General features: G+C 36.9%; 1 protein-coding gene across 2 annotated transcripts in view; it reads left to right on the forward strand.

Moving 5' to 3' along the window:
* Nucleotides 1-8,094, forward strand: part of lsr (lipolysis stimulated lipoprotein receptor) — an 11,189-nt gene extending 3,095 nt beyond the window's left edge. The window contains exons 3-11 of one of the 2 annotated variants that reach the window (XM_007553782.2): nt 469-588; nt 901-957; nt 1,818-1,964; nt 2,822-3,016; nt 3,119-3,169; nt 4,121-4,237; nt 5,076-5,361; nt 6,388-6,844; nt 7,433-8,094. In XM_007553782.2, the coding sequence (XP_007553844.1) occupies nt 469-588; nt 901-957; nt 1,818-1,964; nt 2,822-3,016; nt 3,119-3,169; nt 4,121-4,237; nt 5,076-5,361; nt 6,388-6,844; nt 7,433-7,468 (1,466 nt within the window). In that variant the 3' untranslated portion in view covers nt 7,469-8,094. The remainder of the gene's footprint in view (nt 1-468; nt 589-900; nt 958-1,817; nt 1,965-2,821; nt 3,017-3,118; nt 3,170-4,120; nt 4,238-5,075; nt 5,362-6,387; nt 6,845-7,432) is intronic. The other variant, XM_007553783.2, reaches the window with a different exon arrangement.
* Nucleotides 8,095-10,049: the final 1,955 nt, after the last annotated feature.

The raw sequence follows: 10,049 nt of genomic DNA on the forward strand, positions 1-10,049 counted from the left end.
AAACTACAAAAAAGCAACTGTTAGGGATGCTCAAATATGAAAAATTGGACTGATATTGATATCTGATAGTAACATCGGTATTATGCCAGATTTACCAATATTTCATTTTACTTTTTTTTTATCCGATTACTCGATTAATCGTAAGAATAATCGATAGATTACTCGATTACTAAAATATTCGTTTACAACAGCCCTAATCACAGCAAGATGGCACAAGTCACCACAGGATCAAAATGTGTAACTTTGGTAGATTAGCTTCATGCTTAAAGCTTTTTTTAATTTGTTTATTATTTTTTTTCCCTGAAAATGAGCTGACATCACTTGACAAGTGCAAGAAAATCTCATTAAATCGTAATGTGCATTTGGTCATCTTGGATGTTCCCCAGCTTCAAATGTGAAAGTACTGCCATATAAGATGAAATTTAATTGTAATATTGGTAAGTAATTTAAATAAATTCTCCCCCACAGAAGCAGACCTGCAAATCTCTGACGCTCAATGGGGGGAAAGTGGTGTTTACTTCTGCACCGTGGTGTCATCCACGGATATTTCGGGGAATAATGAAAAATTCACTGAATTAATTGTGCTTGGTGAGTTTTGCTATTTTAATTTCTTCATTTTATGCCTACGTTTCCTGATTATTTATTTTTTTTCTTTTCTCACCATCTCCTTTCTCATTTCTGCTCCCATTCACTAAAATTCTTAAACGTTAAGAAATATAACGGTAAGAAAAAAAAGAAAAGAAAAAAAATTTACCAAAAGCAGTGTGGGCAACGCTTAGTGTGCAAGTTACTGAACTATTTTGGGATTTTATGGTCAAAAAGATATTTTCCACAAATCTGATTAAGCAGCAGAGTTAGATACCACCCTAAAGTAATTGCAGCTTTATCTGTCTTTCACAGAGAGAAAGACTAATACTACTGACCTCCTGCCTGGCATTGACTTACTGGTTATGGAAGGTAGTACAATACCCTTGTGTGAGAGGAGTAGGGGATATTGGGTGGTTTCATTTTAATGAATAGATGGGATGACTCTGCCCTCCGACTGCTTTACTGAGGGACTTTGAGCTTGTGTGCGCCACCTTAAATAAAATGAACAATTCTCAACTCTTTAGACAGTCTTAATATAAAATTGTGAGAACAACTGCAAAGTACTCTGTCACGCTTTGAGTGATGGTGCACTTCTAAAAGTCCCGACGTAGACAAAAACGCATCACGTCGAGGAGTTTCTCTCATCTTCTTTTTTTTATGTCTTTACATTTTTCTGAACTGCATTGTTTTATATCTTTTCAGTTGCAATATAAATTTAACTGCTGAACAACAAAAAACAACTCTGTGCATATTTTTTAATTTGTGTGCAGGTTGTTTTTTTGTTTTGTTTTGTTTTTTTTTTCATCCTCAGTCTGTGTTCTGGGCTGCCTTAACAGACATGCAGAGTAATCTGGATTTACCAGTTTGGCATGTCTTTAAACATGTTCACTTTATCACGTTAGGGCTCATGTGGTTTTTTGTTTCTTCCTTTTTTAAGCACAAAATTGGCTTTTCACAACACAGACTTTCTTCTTTGCTGTTCTGCGTGGATAATTAATACAAAGTCTTTGGGATTAAAATGTATTTTTTATTATTTTTTACTTTTTTGTCTGATTCATTTCCTCCCGCTTTGTTTGTAGTGCACATTTGTACCTACAAATAAACGTGTTTGGCTACCTATAAGTACCTTTTGGGTTCATGGGGTAGTGTAGTGTGCTTTTTTTTTTCCTGGCGTAGAGACAGACTGCAAACATTATGATATCATATGTGTCTCTCTTTGATGCACACAGACTGGCTCCTGGTTCTTCTGGTAGTTTTGGGCTTCTTTTTGCTCCTTATTCTCATCGGAATCTGCTGGTGCCAGTGTTGCCCTCACACCTGCTGCTGCCTCATCAGCTGCCCCTGCTGCCCAGATCGCTGCTGCTGTCCGCGAGCATGTAAGTATGAAGTAGAAAAAGAATGAAGATTTCATCTAGTTTATATTTGGTTCTAGTGAGATCTAAATAATGAATTATCAGACACGCTTGTAGTTGATTATTTTATTTTATTGGCTTTTCACTAATTCTTGAGCTCTTAATTGTCTCTTAATCATACTTGCAGTCTGTGTCTAGGGACTGCAAGTGGAAATTAGCATTTTTTGCTATGACCTGGTGCCATGCTTCTCTCCTTTTGAAAGGTTAATGAAATGTTGAACACTGTCTCTGTGTAAATAAACCGTGAACAGCATTTGTTTGTACCTTTTGGTTAAAGGGAATGTGCATATATGTTTTTTTAAAGCAATACGAGTTAACATTCAAGAGGCTTTTAGGTAACGCTTACAGTATTATGTCATTTGATAGTAATTGCACACCTGGAGTCTGATTGTTTAGTAAAACTTCCATGACTAAACACAATTTGGCAAATTAGATTTTTAATTTATTTTGAAGTTCATCGGATGTGCACTTATAAGTTTCCTTGTCAAATATTAATTTCTGGCTTCTTTTAGGTATTATCAATTTCCAAACTTGAATGATTTAGATCATTCAAACATATCCTCTCTTTGCAACATATCCAAAGAGAGGATATGTTGCAAGTTTTTGACTTCTTAATTTTCTTAATTAAAAGTCCTCTAAAGCACATGCTGATAATCTATTTAAAGGTCATACATGGTGGAAGTTCTTAGTACAGCTGTATTGTTTTTTTGTTTGCTTCCTCTCTCAATGGTTGGATTTTATACTTTCTGTCCTTGAACAATTTTTAACTGTGAAACTACTTTGTTTCCAAATGTTATCTGCTCTCTCCCATTATGTTGCAGTGTATGAGGCAGGAAAAGCAGCGAAGAAAGGTGTGCTCAGTCAGTATGCTCCCACCACGTATTCTGGCATGTATGCTCAGCCTGTGTACGGCGGCTCACAATTTCACCAGTCCGCCATACCCCTGCTGCCCTTTCCCAACGGAGTTGGACAACCCCAAAGCAATTACGGCCACGATTACGATGGTGCCAGCTCAGGTAACTTTAGACCAAATAGTGTGGATGTTTTAATTATCATAATGACATGATATGTCATTATGATATATAAGTGTTTTTTTGTTTTTTTTACTTTTTTTGCAGTGGGTCATGGGTCTCATGTGCCTTTGCTGCAGGACAGTGGAGGAGATCACAGTGAGTTAAGGGAAAATGGCGCTCGGTGTGTCGTGGTGTTTATGTGGGGTGGGGGTTGTTCTTGCTCTCTGAATTGTTTTGGGTTATTTTGTTGGAGGAGTTTCCTTATTACAGCATTGTGGAAATTCCACCTTGATGTGGCTTTGCTTTGTTGTGAAATGGCTAAAGTTGGCTTTAAGAATGGAAACTGGGTAGTTTCCTCCCACAGAGTACAACATAATGCGTTTAGATGACTATAAATTATTAAAACATCAATTCTCAATAAAAGCCATTTAATTTACATACAAACCTGTTCTTTCTTACTTGAATAATTTCTGCCCCCTAGTGTCACACTTTAGTATTGCATACTAAAGTTTGTATTCCCAACAGTTCTTCAAAGTATTTAGCAAAAAGAAGAAAACAAGCAAATCATGTAGGTCAAAGAAAAGGAATTATAAAAAACAACTGGAAAACATCAAAGGACGGACCAGATGCATTCACAAAGATTACATTTCATTTTGTGATTTGTTTGCAGCCCGTTATATAATTTTTGATGTAATGTTACAGCTGACGTGACTAATTTCCTTATCTGTCTATATATTGCTGTTCTTGCTGATCTTTTTCTGTATAGCACCTATCTGCATAACATTATTGGTGATGGAGGTTAAATCCAAAGGTTTACATTTTTTAAATTGTAAATCCAACATTTCTGCACTGATCAGAAATGACAAAGTGAGATGAAACTTTATGAAAATGCGTTTTTGACACAAAGAATGTGTCCTTACTGTGTTATTTGTTGTAATAGTATAAATAAATTAAAATGAAAAAGTCAGAATTATTTCTGTGCAGTGTAATGGACTTTTTTCTGAAATACTAGCCCAAATCAATATAATATTTTTTTTAGGATTAAGAGAAGTTTCAAAAGTAGCTCTGGTTACTTAGTGATAAATGTACTCTGTTTTTTCTCCTCAGCTCGTAGTGGTTATCGCATTCAAGTGAACCCAGATGGAAATGCAACCCGGGCCATTTACTACATGGAGAAGGAGCTGGCCTCATTAGACCCCTCCAAACCTTCAAACTACAGCCGTTGTGAGTGACTTCCTGTGGTTTTGTCATACTGGTGTGCCACAACCTACTCTGGCTAAATATAAATCAGGTTTCTGTCAAAGAGTCACTTAATCATTGCCGGTGGGTTCAACATATTACAGAAGTATTTCATTGCTATTGTTCAGTGTCTGAAAGAGTTGTGACCCAAAATATTCATGTTTTCTATTTATTATTTTCCCATTTATTATTATTTTTTTTTACCTGATGGTAGATCTGACTGAGCTGGCATTACTCACACACAATAATTGGGTCACAAAATCTCATGATGCGTAGGCTGCTGTGGTTTTACACTCTCCACCCTCTCTGTTTCATGTTTTCTGAGAAATCAAGTTACAGTTGCATGTGTTGATTTTACCTTCTGGTTTAAGATTAGTTTTCAGCAACTTCATGATTTTTATTTTTTTCTTACACTCAAAATCCTGAGTTTTTTGTAGTTTTACTCAAAACTAAAGTAGAATAGTCATAACATCTGAACCCTAAAATAATATCTCTCTTTTCCTGGTTGTTTCTTTTTTTTTTTTTTTTTTTTTTTTTTTTTTTTTGTTTTTTTTAATTTTTTGTTTTTTTTTTTTTTTTTTTTTTTTTTTTTGCTGTTTTTTAAAGTGGTTCAAGTTACGATTGAAATTCTTTATCATTAAAAAATACCACATATGACGCATTTTTCTCAAACTCAGTGGAAACTATTGCTTTTGTAAATTTAAGGAAAGCTTCAGATTTAATCTGTGATTCCTGTACAATACTTTCTGTTTGGTACTTTACTTCTACCTAAGCTTTACATGAATATCTCTTTATTATTATTATTATTATTATTTTTTCCTAGTGGAAAACATGAGCACAGTCACCTCGTTGCATGACAGCGTGGAACCTCGAGGACGTGGTGGTCGCCCCCCGATGCCCACGCTTTACGACCGAGACGAAGCCATGAGCACCATCAGCAGCGTTTCCCAGCAAGGGCAACGTCGTGATGACTACCCACGCCACGGTGGAGGTCACATGAATGATCGAGCACGTGCTCGCTCTATGGATAACCTTGATGACGTTGGACGGCGATACAGAAATGACCACCCACCTCACAGGGGCCCCGATGAGCCCAGAGGCAGGAGAGGGTGAGTCTTACCTTTCAGTACAAATACAGTATTTACAAACATCAATTTTTTATTTTTTTTTACAGGCACCATTAATAAATAACTGCATTTTAGCCTTTATTACTACATTCTTGTGTTTTAACAGCACTTGAGCTGTTACATGAGCTGTAATTTTCCAGTATGTTCCTCCACTCCCTCTCAGTTAATATCTCTCCTTCCAGGTTAACTGAAAAAACTATGTTTAGTAAAGTTATTTCAGACATATTTTCTGAGTGAGATTTCATTTTTAGGGGAGCAGTTAAATAGAAAAAAATGCAAGAGTTTTCCTTTTATTTGCTAGCTGTTTTATGGTGTCAGACACGAGGCTCACAGCATGACACTGAAGAGCAACTGTCATCAATTATTAGATTCTACATTTCCTGGTGCTCCAGCTTTGACTGAGAACAAGAAGCCATGTGTTTAACTTCAGCAACGCCTCATCAGTCAGATTGTAATGATTCTTGTTGCTTTTAAATACACCTCAAAAATCTTATAAGTAACAATTCTCCACTTAAGTTCTTAGAAAAACCATTTGCTCTAAGATATACTAAGTTTTTCCTTCAAATCTACAGTTTTAAAATAATTTTCTGTTTGTCAACATTTGTTCAAACCATAGCCTTTTATACAACTGTAATAATACAACAGTTGGACACATATCAGCAGGTCAAATATATGCATACAGCCCACCAACAGGAACAAGGTCGAGCCCCTGGAATTGTTTCGGCTTGATCACTTTTTGATCACTTTTCGTGGGTGGAGATGGAAGAGCTTAACTTCATAGACTAAAAAGAGTGTAACATCACTCACTGTCTTTAAGACATATTTTTGAAAACAGCCAGAAAGTCAGTAGAACTACTGCTAAAGTTTACTTACAAGAAGAAGAAAAAAGTAAAAAAAAAGCTGTAGTACTGAGTAGTTCCACTTTGTAGTCTTGTAATGTTCAAAGTTTGCTCTAGTTCAAAAGATTCGATCAGAGCTGCAATAAGAGTGTTCCTGCTGTCTTATCAGCTCTGATGACGAGTGGAGCAGCAGCGCTCGCAGCGGCTACGATGACCGGAGACGTCGCGACTACTCCCCTGATGATCGCAGAGGAAGAGACAGAGGGCCACAGGGAGGCCTCGACGGGCGCCGTACCCACAGTCGCGACGACCTCATGGACATCGAGAGGGACCGTAGGTATGGCGGCGGCGCCAGGAGTGGCCGGGAGGATTACGACGACAGCGTTCTACGAGAGGCCATGGAGAGGAAACGGCTGGGGGAGCAACAGAGGGCGCGCAGCCAGGAGCGACTGGACAGCGAGAGTGACCGGTCGGAATGGGGAAGGGGTCAACGTGGGCCACCACCACTTCCGATGAACCCGCCGTCTGGAATTCCTGGTCGCCGGGACGATTTCCCGCCACCCCGACCACCTCCGTACAGTGACAACGAGAGTGTCTCATCTTCACAGAAAACGAACCTCCGCAAGGTGAGTCACGACTTTGAAATGCTTTTAGAAACTTGCGAGTAAAGGTTCTGACTCAAAGAAAACTGATGGAGACTGATGTTGGTGTCAGTAACATGCTGCAGCTAACAGACGATTCTGACGACACATGAAATGTCAGCTTAAAATCATTTCATCTGTTAAAGTATTTTACAGCAACTCCTCAGTCACAGTGTGGGCGTGTCACTCACTTGTGACAATGAGGCTAGAAAGAAATATTTGCAACCATCTTGCCTATAATTCATGAAGAAAAGTAGGAAGGAACTAAAATTGGTATTGACAGGTCCAAGCTTTCAAAAAAAAACTGAAATTGGTCCCATCTCTACTGAAGTCTTACCCCAATTAACATCCCTTACATAAATAATGCAGACTCTAACAACTTACCAGATGCTGAAGAAAGTTTAATAAAATGTACACATTTAAGTTGTAGAAATAGACCTAATGCTCTCCTAATTATTGAGTGACTAACACTACATGGAACAGGAAGAGAAAATATAGATTATGACTTTACAGGAAAATACATGTTTTTGTGGTGGTTTTTGTAAAACTGACATGTCTGTGCTTGCTTTGCAGAATGGAGCGGTGAGTCGTGAGAGCCTGGTCGTGTGAACCGAACTTCAATGCAGCTTTGACCGATTAATAAAGATGCAGTTGGTTTCTGACATTGTAAATATTACTCCCACTGCTAATCTGATGTCCTGATTTTATTTGTTTTGTAGTTAATTCAGAGTTGTGTTGTATATTTTTGGAGGTACAACTCTGTGCCGCCTAATGTATAAAAAATGTGGCTGCCACAAGTGCCTTAATGTGTACAGAGTTACAGCTGTAGATCCTAAATCATTTTAATCATCCCGTTCTGTTAGTGGTTTTACATCTTAACAAGTTCAAGTAAAAATGCTTCAGTTGGGTTTTAACACTTTAATCCTTTGAACTAGTGACTAGTTTTAGTTAACTTGCAGGTGTTCATGTAGTTAGTTTATGTTGTTATGCGTTTTGCTTTTTTACTTGTGTGTGTTTTTTTTATGGATTTATGTACGTTTAAATAAATTTGTTTTTCTTATTGATTAGTCTCGCCACTGTTTTCAGAGACTTGCTGAACAAGCTAGTCTTTCATGGATTTTTCAATGATGTGCTGTTTTAATTCATATTGTGATGTACAGCTGACCAGTTTTATGATTTGAACATTCAAATATGTCATACAATATAATTTTACAATAAAGAATTTTTTTTGCTAATCTGTGCAGTGATTTAAACAGTTTCACCACTAGATGTCATCATCTTGTTTATTTTACAAGTGTGATGGTTCTGTTTTACACAAGTTTTTTTTTTAATACTAGAATAGTAAGTAAATCTTCAACTTTGCATAATTTTAGATATTTTTGGAGGGTTTAGAAAGCATTTGGATTTCTATTGCGTTGATATATATTTTTCCCTGCAATCTGTTCATATGTCATTGGTGTTGAATAGTGGGATTATTCCATACCAATGACATATGGTATTTTTTTTAACTTAAAAAAAATACTTTTTTAAGTTAATACTTCCACATATTTTCTGGTTAACTGAGTTGAATTAGTTTTCTGATGTTGTAGAACAATATTAAATTTAACTGCAAGAAAACTTTGATGCAATAAGTATCAGTAACTGAGAGATGAAATTGTTTTACTTCCAGTTTAGTGATTGTAACAGAAATTCATGGTAAAACAATTGAGTGAATTTTATGATGTGTAGTGAATTATGGGTGAATACAAAATGAAGTAATAGTGTTACTATTTTCTACTTTTTAAAAAAGAATGTATGCTTTAACCTAACTAGCTGCTGTTTTTTTCCTCACTTGTATGTTCTTTTGTAGACTGAGTTTAGAAATAAAACTTCACAAACATGGCGTGAAAGTTAAAACGCACAAAAAAGACATTGTGTAAAACCAATAAACTGTAGATTATGAATGCATTTCAATCGAGACTATTGTTAAACTTTCACCCATTCTCTCATTTCTATGTGCACCTGCAGATCCTTCTCACAAACGTTTTCATTATTCATGGAATATTCTGTGGTTTTAGTATTTGGCAAACTCCTGATCCAAATATTTATGTTACACCCCCACCAAGTGCGCTTCACATAGTGGCATGTAGACTGTTGGATAACTGTTGTTGGCTGTAGGAGGACCTCCTCCAAAGAAATACAGAAATGAACAGTAGCAGAGTTTTGATGGTTGTAACTGCAGACAAAGTGAAAACGATGACGGGTTGAAAAACAGATTAACCTTTATGATTTTCCAGTGATTTATATAAGACAGCTGGGTTTTTAGCCTTGATTTAAAAGAGCTCAGTGTTTTAGCACTTGTCGGTTTTCTGTAGATTTCTTCCAGATTAGAGGAGCATAAAAACTGGATGCTGCTTCTCTATGTTTGGTTCTGATTTTAGAGATGCAGAGCAAACAAGAACCAGAAGACCTGAGTAGTCCATAAGGTTGATACAATGACAACAGGGGTTTAATGTATTTTGGTGCAAAGCCACTCAGTGATTTATAAAGTAATGTTTTTCAAAATCCATTCTCTGAGCCTTAGGAAGCCAGTGACTTTAGAACTGAGGTGATGTGCTTTATCTTCATGGTTTTGGTGATAACGTGAGCAGCAGCATTCTGGATTAGCTGCCGTTGTCTGATTGCGTTTTAGGCCCACCTGTGGAGTAATCAAGTCTTGAGTTTCTCAATATCTTGTTAGGACATTACTCCTTTATTGCTTCCCCTGCTGGTCACACTGGAAAATGTCTTGTGGTGATAGAAGGCTGGCTTTGTAATTGTTTTTATGTGCCTCTGAAGGTCCAGACCTCAATCCATCACTACATCGGACAGCAAGTGAAGAGCATCTCGCGAGATGGTCATTATAAAAGCTCATTAACAAAAATCATTCAGTTTATGCTCACACTTCTGATTCTAATATCATGATTCCCTCAGCGTTATTTTGCAGTAAAGATAAAAATACATTTGTATGTATTTTAAGCGCTACCAAAAACTCACAGTGTTAGGTTGTTGTTTTATCTGATCTTCAGACTGCTGAGATCGCTGCACTTGTAGTTATTTGGTTCTAATTGAAACTAACTAATTGAAACCGAATCATGAAACTGACTTGGTCATGACTCTGACCACTCTGAGTCATGAAGACAGACTGTTACCATCAGGTCAAAGATACAGG

This window comes from Poecilia formosa, unplaced genomic scaffold, assembly GCF_000485575.1.
Source record: "Poecilia formosa unplaced genomic scaffold, Poecilia_formosa-5.1.2 Scaffold59, whole genome shotgun sequence".
Lineage (NCBI taxonomy): Eukaryota > Metazoa > Chordata > Actinopteri > Cyprinodontiformes > Poeciliidae > Poecilia > Poecilia formosa.